Genomic DNA, 18,274 nt, shown 5'->3' with positions numbered 1-18,274 from the left:
GTGTCTATGCTACATCCATTTTTCGAGACTGCTGAGAGTGCTGCGCGGCTTCATTCTTGAAAAACTGTGCATTTAAAAATAAATCTGTATTTAAATATATGCGCGTGCGCGCGTATACATGCGTGTAAATGGATATATATAGACATGTTTTTTAAATTACGGTTATAGTAAGATAAATAAAGAATTAAAATTATATTACAAACATATATGTATACAATATGTATATATGTACATATATATATATATATATATATATATTTTATATTTATTTATATAATGTAATAATATTATATTAATTATTATAAGAAATAAATAAGCCAGTAGTATAGAAATTAATAATAAGAGTCACGGATAATTTTAGTTTAGGTAAGAAACTTAATCGTGATGACGATTGACAATTTTAATATACGACTCATTAGTAACCGATGGGGATAACAATTTATTATCCCATTGACGCGCGTAACGTCAAGCTTGACGTCGAATAGCAGGAAATGCCACTTTCGATAATACGATAGATAGCGACGGCCAGTATAATAACGTCGTCGCTTGATCGCGGATCGCCACGAATTATTGCGAATGATCGCGAATGATCGCGACAGAGGCGACTATCTCGTTTAATCTCGCTCGTCTACCTTTCTTTTCGATTACTATATCGTTACATATTTATTCCATATCTATGAAATTAATTACCGAAAGAAACTAATATCGTGAAAATTAATATATCATGCAAGTGCATTTGTTCCATACAAAGATATAATTAACTGCCGCGCGCGCGTTTAAACAATTAGAGAGTAAAATTATTGCGATATATAGAAAAAAAATTTTAACGTACGTGTATTAAAGTATTTGCGTAATGATGGAAAAATTATTGGTTTCAAATCTAAACTGTATATTAAGTACGAAAATTAGTGAAAATAATATACGTAGAAAAGGTGAAAAAAAATGGTAAAAAATGTGAAGAGAAAATGCACTAAAAATTAAATAAGATTAGATGTAAATTTTATAAAACCATAAGTATGTAGTAAAGTAAAATAATAAAAATATTAGAATAAATATAGTCACATTGAATAAAGTTTGAATGCCAAAACGTAGATTATAGAAAGTGCAACGCAAAGTGTTTATCCTTAACGCGAAAATGCGCCATTATTGATATATTAAAAAAAGCAATTTTGTAAAATCTGTTTTGTGTGAAATTGCCCTTTTATAAGAGATCGAGAAAATCATAATTCTATTTTGTTTTTTTGGATAAAATGGAAATTGTATAACGTTATGCGCAGAGTAAGTATTGTAACGAACATTTAATTGAAAGACTAATTAAGTTATCAGAGTGAATTATGCATTCTATGAAAACAACTTAATTTCTGCAATGAATTTAACAATAGATATTTACCGAGTTAAAAAATTAAGTTTTTTTTTATTAACTTTCCGCAGCTCATCGTTTAATAACTTTTTGACAGAAATTAAACTGTTTACGCGACAAGATAGTACCTTGACGCGTTCGTTTTAATGGGAAAATTGTAACAAGTGATTTCATTGATATCTAACTAGGAAATCATCATTTCTATTATTTGCTTGTAGCCTGCAGTACGATGGATATTTAACGGGCGCGCACGCACACATTTTTTATCTACTTCCCTGAGAAATATATCGATTACACGAATACCTCTATGTTCCGTTTTACATACATGAAATCGTCTACGTATCTATCGTAGAAAAGAATCTCCAAACGAAATATTTTTTATCACTTGTTATAGCAAATAATATTCATATTCTTTTGACGTCGTTTTTACGAAAAATTATTATAAAGTGAAGTGTAATATGAATCGTAATGAGTTTACGATAATAATAATGATAAGTGAATGCTCGTACACCTTCATATAGATTCGAAAGTTTCTTAGAAGTTAAAAAGAATAATAAACTCAATTTAGGAATTTATTTTAAATTCTTTATAATTGCGAGCAACGATTATCATTCCGCGTAGATACATTTTGGCGATATATTATATTAATTTAGCGTATTCAAAATCATTATTTGTACATTATTCGCCAGACATATTTGTTTGCGTTCTGCTGTTGGATGAAATTGATCAATCGTATTTGAGAAAATATGCGATAAAAGTTAAACCATATAAAACTTTATATATATTCCAACATTCCTTATTACGTTATTACGTTACTAAGCTTGTCCAACAGAAGAGCAATAACACTTTTTTCGTTCTATCCAATGTTTAAGACGTTTAATCGTTCAATTAAATAATTATTATTCGAGACTAAATAATATATTATACATATACGATTACGAGTAATTGTAATTATATTTGCTATCGTTTATTCGCAAGTTAAATTTAATTCGGTTGGCTAATCATATCGTCTTATAGATACATGAAAAATATAAAAGAACGAGGATTTATTTCTAACGTTAACACGAGCGAACATGTAAGGCGCGCGGGACATTTATCGGAATATTTATGATTGGTCAAAAAATTATGAAAAGATCCGATGGAATCTTGTAAAAACTAGAAGGATATCGCATATTCCTGAGAGCTCCTTTTTGCCTCACGTAGATAAGGTACCAGAGGGAGAAAGGCCGCGCGCGCATACTCTCTGTCGCGCTCGCAGATTGATCCTGTCGCGTTTACGACGACATTTCGTTTCTCATCTCACACGCACGCACGCACGCACGCCCGCACGCACGCACGCACACACACACACACACACACGCACGCACGCACGCACGCAGTAATATTCATTCCGCGAGCGAGTGCGCGAGTGCTTCCGCGTGTATTGGGTGATGGGTTTTGCGTGAGTCTATCGTGCGATTCAGCCGTCGTCGCGTCGTGATCGCGATTGACGATGTCGTGTGACACTTATGTGTCGGCATACTGTGAAGTCTTAATTCGCTATTTGTGAAGCACGGTAATCTCCGGTATAGATAACGTACAGTTCGCGCTGATTCGCGCCAATGATCAAGCGCGCTCGACTGCGTGTTTTGGGGGAAAAAAAAAGACTGATGAAAACAACGACAATATCGCGGAAATCGTTTTGAATCATCTTTACGCGGAGACAGAGCGATTAAAATTTCGATTGTCGAATTACAACGATTTTGCGTGATTATTCGTCTTTGCCTCGCCTTCGGCGATATAGTTGATCGAAACATTTGCGCTCGCTTGAAATTTGCTACGTTGCCGATTAGAAAATACTTCAAATGGATTTTAGATCGTGGAAAAGAAAATATAAAACAGAGTTTCTCTCTATTTTATTAATTTCAAACTTTTGAGGTCTGAGATTCGCGGATATCACCGCGCTCTCAATCTTTATAGTTTAAAGGACTACTTTTAAACCGCGGCTTTAGAAATTAGGAAAATATGATTAATCATGTTGGTTGATTTATATAGAGACCTATACAACATGTGATTTATATAAAATTTATGACTCATGTATATGTTTATATATATATATATATATATATATATATATAATAAATATTTTGTTAAATATTTGCTGTATCGTGGGATCTCTATACAAATCCATTAACATTAATTTCGACATATGTCAAATTCAATAACATTCGCAATATCGATTTGCGATTGTTGTTGATTAAATTCATTAAACGTAGAAGCATCGTCTCGGTGCGGTGCGGCGCGGCGACTCAATCTAATTAACCATAATAGCTAACCAGTGGGACAATTATAACAACGAGACAATTTCATAATCAAGTCGCACGCAAAGCAGGGAGCTTTTAAGAGGGTCCCTTATTAGCTAACAGCTGCGAGAGAAGACCAAGTGGATTGCGGACAGGAACGGATCCTCCTGGAACGTGAATCCTCGACATTTTTCAATCGAGTAAATAGTCTGTAGTCTGTAGCCGCGAGCATATATCAATTTCCGACGTGACGATAGACGACGACAGCTAGCTAGCTAGCTAGCTCCAACTCTCTCCAATTCGCCGCGTGCGACATTTTTTTCCCTATAAGTATCGTTTCTCTCTTTTATGGAAGAAAAATCTATTAAAGGATAAGAACTGAAATAATGGATAGAAATATTATTATATCGAAAATCGAATATTATTTGAAATGTTCTAACAGAAGGCTCTTGTACGAGTTAAATCAATTTTCCTATTTTTCTGTTCACTTTAATCTGCACGAAATTTACAACGATAAGTTAAATTCTCAAACATACTTGTATATTCGATTTTTTCTTAAAGATTCCGTTCCCGTTTGCTTTTCTTTTATTTACGCCTCAAAAACTCCCAAAATTTCAAATAGATCTAACAGATGTGGTTAGAAATCCGACCCTGATTGCAGGTGTAAGGAAGAGAGGGTGGAAACGGAGGACGGAAAGAGATCATCTATACAGAGCCTAAATAGATTGAGGAAAGAAAATGGAACGGTGGAAGAGGAAAGCAGGAATAAGTGGGGAGAAATACGAGATTGAAAAGTTGCGGAAAGTGGCGGCGGGAGAGTCTATCGAATCCATCTAATTATTCCGTACACGACACTGTGCCGCGAAACGTACGATTCCGCGTTTCGTAAAAAAGTCAAAACGCATGCTACCTATCACTGCGGTGACTTGTGATCCTTTTGGCTCTTCCTTCGCTCGTCGCTGCATCTTTCCAAAGTTCCGCGGTTTGCAGCTTCCGCTGCGATAAAGGACGTCCGAGGAGTTTGCAAGAGGGTGTTATTGAGGCAAGTAATAACGTAATTATATTATTCTAAATATCTGCGTGTTGATCGAAACAAAGTGGTTATACGTGAATCGTGATACTGGATAATTAGGTAGATATGTATAATAATAGCACGATGGAATAGATGATAGAAAAAGTACAACTGAACGCGATAATATATATATATATATATATATATATTACATATGTGCACGCGTACACAGAAACTATTCAACAAAATTATTTTTACGAAATGAAATTAATTTAATTGCTATTCGCGTATAAAAGATGAAATTTGTCACGACAGGTTGCTAGTAAGCTTTTCATTCTCGCATTGTAATATTTATTGATCTGGTGCTGAGAAGTATTCTTGAGGTCAGTGTCGATATATATAATATATATTTAAAAACTTACTCTCTAAAAACTACTCTCTTTTGATACCTATATATATATATATATATATATATATAAGATGTGATCGAATGCGCGAGTGTATATTTCAGGATATTTTTCTAGTGACTTTACGCTCTTGCGAAAGTGCCTCATATAAATAGAAGCGCAGATGCCTGATGCATATCAAACCTATCCTCCCATATAATATCAATGAAATAAGTTAAAATTTGATTTGCACGATTCCCAAATTTGGGGAATGCTTTAAATATGTGCATGTATAAAAAGACAATGTACCATCAATAAGTGAACGTACATATATAATATAATTTTATTTATGAAACATTTATATATATTTTACATCACATATGTCGAAATAAGATATAAATTTTTGACTTTTCCGTTTGATAACTTCCTTTATCTGACTTTATCGTTAAAATATTCAAGTATACGGTTGAAAGATTCGACATGTATATATTTAAAATGAATGAAGCGAGATGAAGAAATAGTGTTGGTCGTCTTTCTTCAGTATGATATCATCAGATTGTTGAAAAGAAGCTATGACACGTTTGTTCTTTGTAAATTATTTGATCATGTTATTTTTATCTTGAGCTATTGGAAAGGATTTTATCTCCCCCTCTCTCTTATTTTTAAACGTGATAATATTCATAACTCGAAAATTAAATTTACCACAATTTCTATGACTTTGCTATATCTTTATGGATTGTTTTGTTATCGTAAAAAGTTAGGGTCATTATAATTATCGAAATTGTTTGAATACTTGGTGAGAATGTGTTTTCGGCACGCGAGTATTAGTCAAAGCCCAAACTTATTGATATTATTGAAACGTCTTAAATAAATCAGCGGCGCAGGGTCATCGATGAGCCGGCATACGTGAGTGAAATTATGAACGATCTAATAATAATCGAGCTCATATCCATATAACAAGTTGATTTGAATTCAAGAGATCGATCCCATACTACACATGGGCCTCATCCTTTTAGTGAGCGAGGTCAGTGATCATGGTGAACAAAAATTTGTGAAATACTGCACAAAAATTAATATGTACGTGCAGTGCATGTTCGAAATCACGAAAATGTGAAAATTTTTAGATATTTATTAGATGCACATTTTATGAAGGACTAGATTTTTACCAAGTTACTTTTGGAGAGGGTAAATCATATCTGCATATTTGAAAAAAAAATTATTACGTTGACGAAAAGTGCCAATAGAAATTTAACAGATATACTTTAAATACTATGTAGACTGAGTTCTTATGCAGCAGATAATATATAAAAAATTACGTGTTTTCAGTAGATTAGGCAGGATAATTCCTTCTTGCCTAAAGAAATATGTACGGTCTAATCTTGGAGAATCTAGCCGAATATATAAGGCAAGTTTACGGCGAAGACAGATGGGAGGAGATCCGTAGGCAGGCGTCCGTGGATCAGCCGAGCTTTAGCGTTCATCAGGTCTATCCGGAAAACCTGATACCGAGATTAGCGAAAAAAGCAATTCAGGTATTATCTTCTTCACCATTTTTCTCACATGTATACTTATTCAAATAGACTCTAGGATTTGAGAGTATTAAGACTAGAATAGAAGTGTTGTTAAGCTTTTTGATAATGGCCAAATGAAATATGATCTCAGTCAGAAAATATTTAGTTTTTATTATTATTTCGTTGTTATAAATCCAATCCAAATTTAACTTGTATATTAATATTGTGTTTGACATACATATATAATATTGAAATAAAGACAGAACGCTTAATAGATAAGTATAAAGAATATACAACACACACACACACACACACACACACACACCACACCACACCACACACACACACACACACACGCACACAGACACACACACACATTGTAAATTTCATTTCAATCATTTTGGTAAAGGCAGATAACTTTCATCTCCGGAGCAATTGTAAAAAAATTCAAGTATATCTACTTTTCAGGTACTCGGCGTAACGGAAAAGGAGTTTTTCGATCAAATGGGTGTGCACTTTGTGGGATTCGTCGGACAGTACGGTTACGATCGCGTACTCTCGGTGCTCGGACGGCATGTGAGAGATTTTCTCAATGGTCTAGACAATCTCCACGAGTACCTCAAGTTTTCTTATCCGAGAATGCGAGCACCTTCGTTTATTTGCGAAAATGAGACTCGTCAAGGTGAATTAGCCGTCCGCATCTCGAAAAAGTTATATATTCTTTCGCGTCAAACCTTGAATTATTATTATACTCATCAATTCACGTGTAATTCACGCATTATAAGTAAGATTTAAAATTAAACAAAAAAAAGGATCTCTTAGCCCCCTATGGCGCTACGTAATATTTTAGAATCAAGGAATGTAGAAATTGACGAATGTGCAGGGTTGACTCTTCACTACCGAAGCAAACGCCGAGGCTTCGTCTACTACACGATGGGTCAAATAAGAGAAGTTGCTCGGCATTTTTATCACAAGGAGCTTCAGATCGAGTTGGTACGCGAGGAAGTGCTTTTCGACACTGTACACGTGACTTTTCAACTTACCTTCGACAATCGCGCCTTCACGCTAGCATCGCTCGCGATGACCCGTGAGGAGAAACATCTGCCGATCGGGGCGTGTGTGCTCTTTGAGATATTTCCTTTCTGCATCGTTTTCGGGTGCGTGCTAAAATGATTGTATAAAAATGTTATTAAGACATCTAAAATATCTATTTTAAGAATCAAATTCTAAATTTTATGTAGTTGTGGTTCTGGTTTAATTCAATAATTGAATTACTATAATTAATAATTGAATTCAAATAAGGAATAAGCTATGCGTGAAATCGTTAAAACAATTCCGTTTTTAATGTAAAAAACTGTGTGTATGTGTATGTGTTTGTACGCGCGCTTGTGTGTTATATGCACCTCGATTTTCGAATAAATTTATTTAGTTACTGAATGTTTACATTTCAGATCAGATATGGTTGTTAGGAGCATCGGCAATTCACTAATGGTCATATTGCCAGATCTGGTTGGCAAGAAGATTACGTACTTCTTCGATTTGGTTCGACCACTTATTGCGTTTAAATTTCAATCGGTAAATTTAATAAATATAAGAAAAAGCATAGAAAGAGACAAGAAAATTCAAAAAGTTCATTAAATAAATAATGACAGTTTAGTCCATCTTTCCAAAGTACTTGATTAATGTACATATAAATTTCTTTGAACAAACTCCAAAAATTTCCCAAATTTAGGTTGCTAGTATGATTTCGAATCGTTTTTAACTAATTAATTTTATTTGATTTAGATATTGAACAGAACAAACAACATTTTCGAGCTGGTTACTGTTGAGCCAGTGCTTACGGAACGATTGAATGATCGACACAGAAACGAAACTCTCTTGAGTGACGAGCTTGAAACAGTAGAAGATAAGACGTTACGATTAAAGGGTACGTTTATATTTATTTATTAACTTTAGAAGCTTATTATTTGTTGATTATGATAAAAAATATTAGCTATTATGAAACATTTTTTGTATACACTATAATAAATCAGTCGATATATACTAGTGTATGTATATATACATACATATATATATATATATATATATATATATATATACATTAAAAAAGAAAATATGGGATTACGACACGCAAAAGATTTAAGAGATGACAATATATCGTGGTGAAATTGCATTTTTTTTTCAGGTCAAATGATATACATGGACAACTGGAAAATGATGATGTATCTCGGGACACCGGTCATGCCTGATTTGAACGCTTTAATAGCAACAGGCCTTTATATAAATGATCTTTCGATGCACGATTTTAGTCGGTAAAAGAATTATTCATTCGAGGCGGTTTCAAGAAGAAAAATATTATTATCCGTTATCGTGATCCGCGGGAGTAACGTTATCTCATTGTTAAGAGTAGGAGAAAATGCTATTGTGTAATATTTTGAAAACTAAACTTGGAAAAATTATAGTAGTTTTCACATTTTTGGTGATTGACTACAGAGTTAAGCTCTGTGTCAAGTGATCGATCTAACTGTCGACCTAATGACTTCACAGGGACCTCATGCTCGCTGGGACTCAACAGTCCGTGGAATTAAAATTGGCATTAGATCAAGAACAGCTTAAGAGTAAAAAATTGGAGGAATCTATGAGGAAATTAGACGAAGAAATGAAGCGTACGGATGAGTTGTTATATCAAATGATTCCCAAACAGGTCGCGGACCGTTTGAGGAATGGTGAAAGTCCAATTGATACTTGCGAGGTATGATTAATAAGGATGAAGGGTAAAATTCAGATTTTTATCCTTTCATTCGCTTAGATATGTCATAGATTATTAAATGCTGTTGGCAAGATGAAATATTCTTTAAAAGATTTTCTGAAAAATCTTAATCCGTATCGCACAGAAGTGACGTATGGTCCAATATAAAATAAAATAAAATAATAATTCTATACTTCTAAATTATATTTTTTATTTACATTCTATGAGATAATAGATTAATACTCTCATACACTCGATATTAAAATTAAAGCATCACCTATTCTGATCCCCATAAAAAGGCAAATTTCAAAAAAGTATAACTTTGTAAAAAATGTTTGTAATAAAATGTCCCAAAAAGCATTTTACAGCTTAAAATCCTTACTTTGGAGATTAGTAATTTATTAAAGGATTTATGATTTTTTATAAAGCTATACGGAAGCGAATGGAAATGCAAGTCAAGTCTCAAAATTTTTTACAAACTTTCCAAAGTTCCATGAATTTAACTACATAAAAACATCGTACACAAATGCTGTTTACAACATCCGAAAAATCCGTGAATCTTTATTTTTAATTTGCGCACTTGATGAGCGTTATGCGATTTTTTTTCACCAAGTTATTCAACTGAAGTTATTTCACTGAAGCAAAAATGGTCTTTTTTGCTTGTGTTGAATAACTCGGTGAAAAAAATCTCACAACGTTCTTCAAATGCGCAAATTAAAGGTAAAGATTCACGCTTTCGATACTATATATAAACTGCACTTATGTGCGATTTTTAATTCACGCAGTTGAATTCATGGAATTTTGTAAAGATCATAAAAAATTTGGAGATTTGATACGTCTCCATTTGCATCCGTATAGCTTTGTAAAAAAATCAGTAAAACGTTTAATAAATTGTCAATCTCAAAAGTATTAGAGATTTTAAGCTGTAAAATGCTTTTTGGAACATTTTATTATACGTTTTCATTTTTGTGTTACATTCTCTTGAAATTTACCTATTTTGGGGAGTCAGAATAGGTGATGCTTCAATTTTGGTGTCGCGAGTATATTTTAATGTAATGTCTAATATTTAATATAACGATCATAAAATTAACCATGCAATCATACAACCATACTATTTATTTTCAAATGCAAAATTATGCAAAATAGTGTTATTAAAGTTTATAGAGAAATTGTTTCTTTTTTTCTATTATGTTAATAAGTATACGTATTTTGACGATGAAATTATTCTGAAACAATGTCATTTTATCTGCTTGCAGATGTTCGATAGTGTATCAATCTTATTCTCAGACGTAGTGACTTTTACCGAGATCTGCAGTAGAATCTCACCAATGGAAGTTGTGTCAATGTTAAACGCTATGTACTCATTGTTTGATACTTTGACCGAGAGAAATCGAGTTTACAAGGTATACCTTAGATACTAGAAAAGAATATCGCAATTGTTATTTTTCGGGAAATTTCGTTTAAATTTACGTGAATAACGCGCGGATCTGATTCTCATAATTTGCGTTATTTATTAATCCAGCAACAAATATCATTTAATTTAATTTTAGTTTTGGTCAAGTTTTGATAAAAAATCGGTTAAAATAATTGCACGATTATTTTAATCTATTTTTACGCGTTAAACAATATTTTTATAGTCAATAATCATGCTGTCTTTTTTTATTTAAGGTCGAAACTATCGGTGACGCTTACATGGTAGTCTCTGGTGCGCCAGTAAAAGAAAACGACCATGCAGATCGTGTATGTGATATGGCGCTTGATATGGTCGAAGCAATAACCGATCTCAAGGATCGTTCAACAGGTTTATATGTATTATAAAAAGAAATTATCAGTTTTTTCTTACTCACTCACTCTCTCTCTCTCTCTCTCTCTCTCTCTCTTTCTCTCTTCGTACATATTTTCGGCTTTTTCCTTAATTTTCTCAAAGCATTTTCCAGTTCATTACGTTTGCCAAATATTTAAATAATTTTGCAAACTCTCAACACGAGTCCATAATCTTTTCAGGCTTTGAGACATAAATTAAATTATTGATCAAAGAATGTTTTATACAAAAGTTTTACAATTACCTCGATTTATCTACATCACTAATATATTTAAAAAATAATTTGTAAAAATTTTCAAAAATTTTTTATATAATTATTTTTCAAAAATATTATTGACGTGAATGAATAGAGGCAATTTTATTGTAAAACTTTTGTATAAAACATTTTTTCATATCTTGGATAGTTTTTGGAGATGTAACGAAAAAAATTAAAAATCGCTTGACACATGAGGGATGATTTTATCTCTTAGCATATATATATCTTGACATATATCCTTTGTTAAAGAAATAAAGTGAAATATCCAAAATTATTCTTGATATAGAGAATATATCTTTTTAAATTCTAATTCATTCATCTTTAAATATTAAATTTATTGTAGGTTCTGTCTAGAAAGAAAAAATTCTGTTATATCTTTTATTCATTCTTTATTAACTCATTTCAGGGACTTACTTCTCCAGTGTAATGTATTTTACTGTATTTCACTGTATAAAGCGCAATATAGAATTAAGATTGCACTAAAGAAAATTGAATTTCTACAGGCAACCATCTCCAGATACGTGTTGGCATTCATAGTGGTGCGGTGGTAGCTGGTATCGTTGGATTAAAGATGCCACGATACTGTCTCTTCGGCGACTCCGTCAATACAGCAGCCCGTATGGAAGCGACAAGCCAAGCCATGCAGATACATATATCTCAATCTACCCAGGAATTATTATCGCCCTCGTACAAGGTTAAAGAACGTGAAGAAATCGAGATCAAGGGGAAGGGTAATTAAGATCACCTTGAATTTTACTAAACTATTTTTACAGCGAGGATCCAATCGAGATATTCGATTCTAGCTGATCTTTCTCATCATTAATATTTAATTTTAAGGCTTTATTGTACGAGACGATTGGCGTATTGGAGATAATTTTATTGTATTGCATTTCTATTGTACCATCAGGTACGATGAAGACCTATTGGTTGGAAAAGCGAGAACGTCGTTCTGTCACGACCCAGGGAATCACTATACAAGAGCCTCATCAATGGCATACTATAAGGAGCTTCGAGAAAAAAGTTTCCTCAGTGGGAGCGATAGGTCTGATAAGCTCAGGTATGTTTGACAAACCTGCGACCTCGGAAGACGCGCTCGCGAGACGTAGAGGCTCGTCGAAGTTGTCGTCTCCAACACCACCGGGATCTTCGGGCTTTTTCTCCGAGGAGAGAAGGATATATTCTCCCATCACTTTTCAAGATGTCGCGCGACGATCGGTCGCGAATTCACCAACGAAGAGTGTGGAAGTACGAGGTGAGATTTAAATTTATATACATATTTTCTTTTTTTTTCAATCTACATATATACTTATATATGAAACAGTGTGACGTACGTACGTACGTACGTACGTACGCGTGTCGTGTATCATTTAATTGCTTGGCAAATTATATATAGCGAATAGCGAAAGCTAGCGAGGAAGTAACTCTCTATTTCTCATAAAGAAATTAAGGATTATACTTAATAAAATTTAAGAAACAAATTTCCTTTTCGCGTGATTGCAGAATGTCGGTCGAATTCTATGGGTGCGGTAGGCGTGAAAAGCGCGTCAGACATGTTCAGTTCTCTTCTGAACGATACGGAGGAGCACTTCCGGCAGCACCGGGAACACAATTTGTCGCCACGCGTAAAAAATCAATCAGCGAGTGTGCGCACGAAACCGGAAGTAAAGATCAATGCCACTTTATCCTCGTCTTCACAGAGTTCGTCGGAAGACGAATCGAATTTGTCGTTGGATCTCGCGTTACAGACGCAAAAGGATTATAAGAATAATCTGCAGGATGCAACAGCTGCAGCAGGCAACGATAGCGAGTGCGCAGCTGCAATTAGTAGCGATCTCAGCAATTCTCAATTGTTGATGCAACAAGACCAGTGCTGTCCGGGATTTACCATCTCAAAGAGCAGCAAGATACGTCATCAAGGGAATAGCTGTACTATCGTTTAATTCGCAGAAATTGCCAAGATTGTTGCAATGAGAAATGTTGCCAAGTTATATTTTAGATTTTTTGATGCTAAAGCATATAATTCTATATCAGCTCTTCGATTTCTATATCTCTTAGCTTTCTCTTATTTTCTCGTATTCTCTTGATTCTATATTAATTCATACGTTAAAAGGAAAAAATATTAATTCTATTTTATAGTTGAAAAAATTCAATTTTTGCTCTTAAAATAATCTTACAAGATTAAAAAGATACCGAAAATTATTTTGGGTGATTTCTATTCCATATGACAGTTATATCGCGTATAATATTCTGGGATAAATTTTGAAAAAATTAATCGAAATTAAAAATTAAGAGACCCACTTTTTTGTTTATTACTTGATAAGAAAACTATAAATATTACGTGATAGCACGACCAATTAGTGTATTCGTGTACATTTATAGTAATTGTACATATCGCAAAAATAAAATGGGTTTAAAGCTTTAAATTAAAATATTTGTATTTATAGGTATAAAATGTTAATAAGAAGATGGTCCTTACCTCCGAATTTTGGCTCATTCGCGTTTTTCCACGAAACGAAAACGAATAACTGTATCGTAGAATTTAAGTTTATCATTATTGAGGTTACAAAACCTATCTCGACATGATCGATGTAGCGAACTTGGATTATTAACATAATTTTAATTGTTTACGATTATGCATTATGCAATTATCTTTAACTAATTCGTATATATATATATATATACATTTGGCGTTGAGCACTGAACCAGAGAAAATCAAAAACACGAAAACAGCCCACACAACATCCTGATATCCATTGAATCCTGCTGAGTCCCGGCGTTTCGTGGGACCGGCGCGGGCGACGCGGCAAACTCCCCTGTACACTAGCGCCGTCTATTGTTGAGAAATGAGAACTACGTAGCTACATTTTCTGATACTGCCGATAAAATCCTAGGCAGATAAGAGAGTAAGCTATGCGTATAGAATATATAATTGCTGCAGAATTGAACAAGGAAAGCAGTATACCTATTGCCAGTATTGCCCTCTCTCATTCTAATGTTGCTTTCACATTTTCAACAGTTTCAATGGAAGCGCGCAGTCTATTTAAGTATTAACTATATATATTTTATAATTTAATAAATGTAAAAGTGAAGCGAGTCGAGCGGGGGCCGGGCTGGACGGTCGCCGGTCATATAGATCCCTCTAGTGACTAGAGAGACTCCACGCTACGGTCATAGTTCATGGTTGGTCGCGATCGTGGCGCCTTCTTCGTCCGCTTCGCTTCGTTTCGTCGTTCCTCGTAAATTTCTTCTTCGCCAATCGCCAATTCGCCAATTCTGCATCATTCTACGGAACGTCTAATGGTATGCCATTAATGTTGTGACGTGTTATATATATATTTTTGAAGAATATATTCGGCGCAAGATTGGTGCGGCGTGCGGTGGAAAAGACGGCGCAAAAAAGTATCGTAGGTAAATAATCGCGCGCAATGCGTATTCTCGCGCGAGGTCGAGTCCGATATTTCATCATAGCGTAAATCGGCAGGAGGTTAGGTCAGGTTAATGTATCATGTCATGGCCTGCCGCCGCGGCGCCCGCGGCCTGCCCCGCCGTGCCATGTCACTCGAGACTCGAGATGACCGCGATATCGCTGTTGTCTTTTGTGTGACACTTGTCTACGAAAATTTCCATAAGCACTACGAAAAACGAGAGTTTCTTTTCTCGACTTTTCGCGGTAGCGATTTAAGATTGTGCCCCGGTGAATTCGTCCTTGTCGAATCGACGGCTCGATCGCAACCTTGAATTCGTATCTTAACTAACACGAGTATCATCACAATGATGAGAGGAGTCTCTTCTTTGGGTGGAGTTCTTACTCACAGTGCTCATTTTCATTCTTCAACCTCTCATCTCATCTTTACGATGGATTTGAAACGCGAGACTGCGATTGCTAATAAATATTCAATTCAGAATAATGTTAATGTCCGAATGTTGTAACATGAGTAGAGGTATTGGCTGTGCTAATGCTTAATGTTTATGAAAAAATATATTTGATAGCTGTTTGATATATACGTAATAAATAAATGTAAACGTAAAGATACGATCGAATAATTTCTCTTTTCCTAATAAGAATTTATAATTTTTTAAAAATTTAAGCTATACATGTATAGTTTTTCATTGAAGAGAAAATTCTATAAGTATGAGGAATTCTATTGAAATGAGATTTGAATGTTCACATGGACAACAGACGATTAATTGATGTGTAAATCAATTTTTCATTTATTTAGGTATATATTGCAGTTTAACTTACATGTGTTTTATACTATTGTATATATTTGTATGTACATATGTTCGACAAAATTGTTTTCCACAAATAGCTTTTTCGTAAATCCGCTTGCAAAGCTTTAATTCATATTAATTTATGTTACAATAAAGTTTTATGTTTACAGTAAGAAAAAATGATGCAGGATGAAGACTTGGGTGGTTCAGTGAGGAAAAATGTTTTCAGTCAAGGGATAATAAGAATATCACAGGTTAATATTAGCCTTATTTTTAATCAAATTTATAAATGATTTAGTACTTTATGCGATATATATATATAACTATTTTACTTAATTTTTCTTTCCTTGTTCAATTAAAGTATTGTGCCATCTACTACTAGCGATTATTATGGACAAAATAAGATATTAATAAAGATTCTAACGTCGATTTTGGCAGCCTTTAATTTCACCTTTTTATTTGCATATTTTCAATTCAATCTTTATTTTATCTTACTTTCTTGTGCACATTATATACTTAAGAAAATCTCTTTCCCTTTCATTGCAGATTTATCAAAGATACTTAGATCTATGGACTCCCCATGTAATATCGCGATGGATATTTGCTTTTTTCCTACTAGTACTTTTTATTCTACGTATATTTATCTCTCAAGTATGGTATTTTCTATTAAATAACTAGCTTGAATATTTACATTTATATTGCACGATATTATAACAACATTTTCGTGTTTGCAGGGCTGGTATATTGTCACGTATGCACTAGGAATTTATCACCTCAATTTATTCATAGCATTCCTTACTCCAAAAATTGATCCTGCTATGGATTTCGATGGTAAGCGATTTACTAAGGTCCATTTTAAACTTTTTTGTGCACAATTATTTTGCAAATTATGCACGAAAAGAAATTTACATAATAATACATTGATCGAATAAAAAATGTTATTTGATTCAATGAAAAATTATCGATTCAAACTGAACTAAAAATTGTATATTAAAATTAAATTAAATTTTTATAATTAAAAGATACAAATAAGAAGATAACTTGAAAATAAAATTACAGACGGAGAAGGCCCAGAGTTACCTACAAGGTCAAACGAAGAGTTCAGGCCGTTCATTAGAAGATTACCTGAATTTAAATTCTGGTACTCAGTAACAAAATCTACTGTTGTTGCCATGATATGCACTCTATTTGATTGCTTTAACATACCAGTATTCTGGCCGATACTTGTTATGTATTTCATAACATTATTCTGTATCACAATGAAGCGGCAAATAAAGGTAATAGACGATACAAATTTTTACATCTTTTATACTACTTATTTTTAATTATTTTTCTGTTTATATTTTGATTGTTTATTTTATATAACAATTACGCTTGAAAGTTTATATGGCAAGGTAAAAATAGTATTGCACATTAAAAATTATAAAAAAAAACAAAAATTTTTTAGAAATTCTAGATCTAAATCTGGGAAATTTTCTTTTTTAAGTTAAACGTTAAATTAGATTAGATTAGCTCTCTCTAAATAAACGTTTTTTTGCGAAATTGTTCGGAATGGTTTAGCGCAAATATGTGTGGTCAATAAATCTTCTTCTATTCAAATTAAAAATTTAGCGTTTATTTTTTAATTTTAGATTCACAATTTTAATTAACGCGATCTTTTTTTACTTGCAGCATATGATCAAGTACAGGTATCTACCTTTCACTCATGGCAAACCAAAATATCAGAACCATGAAGATACTTCGCGGTTAATATCGTCAAAATGAATAGAAGTGAAGAATATATTGTGTCTGTACAGAGAGTTGGGGGAGGGGGGGGGGGTTGCGAGGAGAGGACGTAAGAGCGTTTACATTTTAATTTTTCCCAGTACAGGGCGAGGAATATAGCAAAAGAAAAAGATTTTTTTAGCGCCATTAAAAGGAAAGGATATTGCCTTGTACAAGAAAGGAGATCGAGTCCTCGCAAGGACTTGTAACTCTAAATTATATAATGTACGGTATATACACTGGATTATCTTAATATATTTGTATCATAAAACTTGTACAAAATATTGTTAGCTCTTATTTCATTAAAAGAAATGAAGAAAAAAAATATGGTCACATCGAAGTTGTTGTAGTTGTCAATGTAATAGACGAATGTAAGCGGTTCATATAAAGACAAAGATTTATTCGTAGTTAATGGGTGCTTTCCATTTATTTTTTAATAATACATCTAATGTCATTTTTGCTTTCCATTTAATTTGTATCGTTATTCTCTTTCGATATTTCAAGATGATTAATTCTGCTTGTGATTAGGCAGTGAATTAAAAGATGAACAGAAAGAAAAAAATAGACTAAATTTAATTTGTTAAACAATTACATCAAATTAATTACATCAAATATTATATCTTCAAAGTGCATTATGTAGTGTTATATGTACGCATATATATATCGAATATAAAATTGAAAGCATAAACCATAACAAATTATACAAATTATACTGCTGTTACAAAATGAAAACAAATCTGTTTCCGCACGCGTATTTTTAAGCTGTTTAGAATTTTATATTGTACACTCGCTCACTAAAAGGTTGCGACATTTTCTTTTTTATAGGTTTCAAAACGCATTAATATTTTGCAAATGCGGACCACGATTGGTGTTATACTGCCTTTAGACCTGACTCTTATACACATCTCTGAGCGGGCTGG

General features: G+C 33.4%; 2 protein-coding genes and 2 long non-coding RNA genes across 17 annotated transcripts; 2 read left to right on the top strand and 2 right to left on the bottom strand.

Annotated features, from left to right (window-relative positions):
- Positions 1-533: 533 nt before the first annotated feature.
- LOC105454053 (soluble guanylate cyclase 88E) lies at positions 534-13,801 on the top strand. Of its 11 annotated transcripts, none has more exons than XM_011696390.1 (15): positions 534-828; positions 3,717-3,842; positions 4,304-4,684; positions 6,370-6,572; positions 7,020-7,233; positions 7,435-7,708; positions 8,003-8,126; positions 8,337-8,478; positions 8,737-8,863; positions 9,099-9,303; positions 10,557-10,703; positions 10,969-11,101; positions 11,882-12,109; positions 12,286-12,630; positions 12,879-13,801. In XM_011696390.1, the coding sequence occupies exons 4-15, from the start codon at positions 6,405-6,407 to the stop codon at positions 13,316-13,318; spliced, it is 2,547 nt and encodes an 848-aa protein (XP_011694692.1). In that variant the 5' UTR covers positions 534-828; positions 3,717-3,842; positions 4,304-4,684; positions 6,370-6,404; the 3' UTR covers positions 13,319-13,801. The 11 variants fall into 11 exon arrangements, with proteins under 11 accessions (XP_011694692.1, XP_011694685.1, XP_011694691.1 ...); XM_011696383.1 differs by having other exon boundaries at positions 534-945; positions 3,671-3,842; XM_011696389.1 differs by lacking the exon at positions 534-828 and adding an exon at positions 992-1,278 and having other exon boundaries at positions 3,671-3,842.
- LOC105454052 lies at positions 6,152-6,435 on the bottom strand. Its single transcript, XR_974946.1, has 2 exons — positions 6,357-6,435; positions 6,152-6,236 (listed from the first exon to the last, which is right to left on the bottom strand). It is a non-coding gene; the product is annotated as an uncharacterized LOC105454052 (long non-coding RNA).
- On the bottom strand, positions 7,195-14,152 carry LOC105454055. The gene is made up of 3 exons (XR_974947.1): positions 13,855-14,152; positions 7,595-7,715; positions 7,195-7,285 (listed from the first exon to the last, which is right to left on the bottom strand). It is a non-coding gene; the product is annotated as an uncharacterized LOC105454055 (long non-coding RNA).
- A 437-nt stretch (positions 14,153-14,589) lies between these two features.
- Positions 14,590-17,766, top strand: LOC105454051 (protein RER1). Of its 4 annotated transcripts, none has more exons than XM_011696381.1 (6): positions 14,590-14,782; positions 15,761-15,844; positions 16,137-16,241; positions 16,325-16,421; positions 16,650-16,867; positions 17,262-17,766. In XM_011696381.1, the coding sequence occupies exons 2-6, from the start codon at positions 15,770-15,772 to the stop codon at positions 17,352-17,354; spliced, it is 588 nt and encodes a 195-aa protein (XP_011694683.1). In that variant the 5' UTR covers positions 14,590-14,782; positions 15,761-15,769; the 3' UTR covers positions 17,355-17,766. The 4 variants fall into 4 exon arrangements, with proteins under 4 accessions (XP_011694683.1, XP_011694681.1, XP_011694679.1 ...); XM_011696379.1 differs by having other exon boundaries at positions 14,590-14,786; positions 15,747-15,844; XM_011696377.1 differs by having other exon boundaries at positions 14,591-14,786.
- Positions 17,767-18,274: the final 508 nt, after the last annotated feature.

Source organism: Wasmannia auropunctata, unplaced genomic scaffold (assembly GCF_000956235.1).
Source record: "Wasmannia auropunctata unplaced genomic scaffold, wasmannia.A_1.0 LD335988.1, whole genome shotgun sequence".
Taxonomy (NCBI): Eukaryota; Metazoa; Arthropoda; class Insecta; order Hymenoptera; family Formicidae; genus Wasmannia; species Wasmannia auropunctata.
This window is presented reverse-complemented; position numbering and strand designations above follow the sequence as displayed.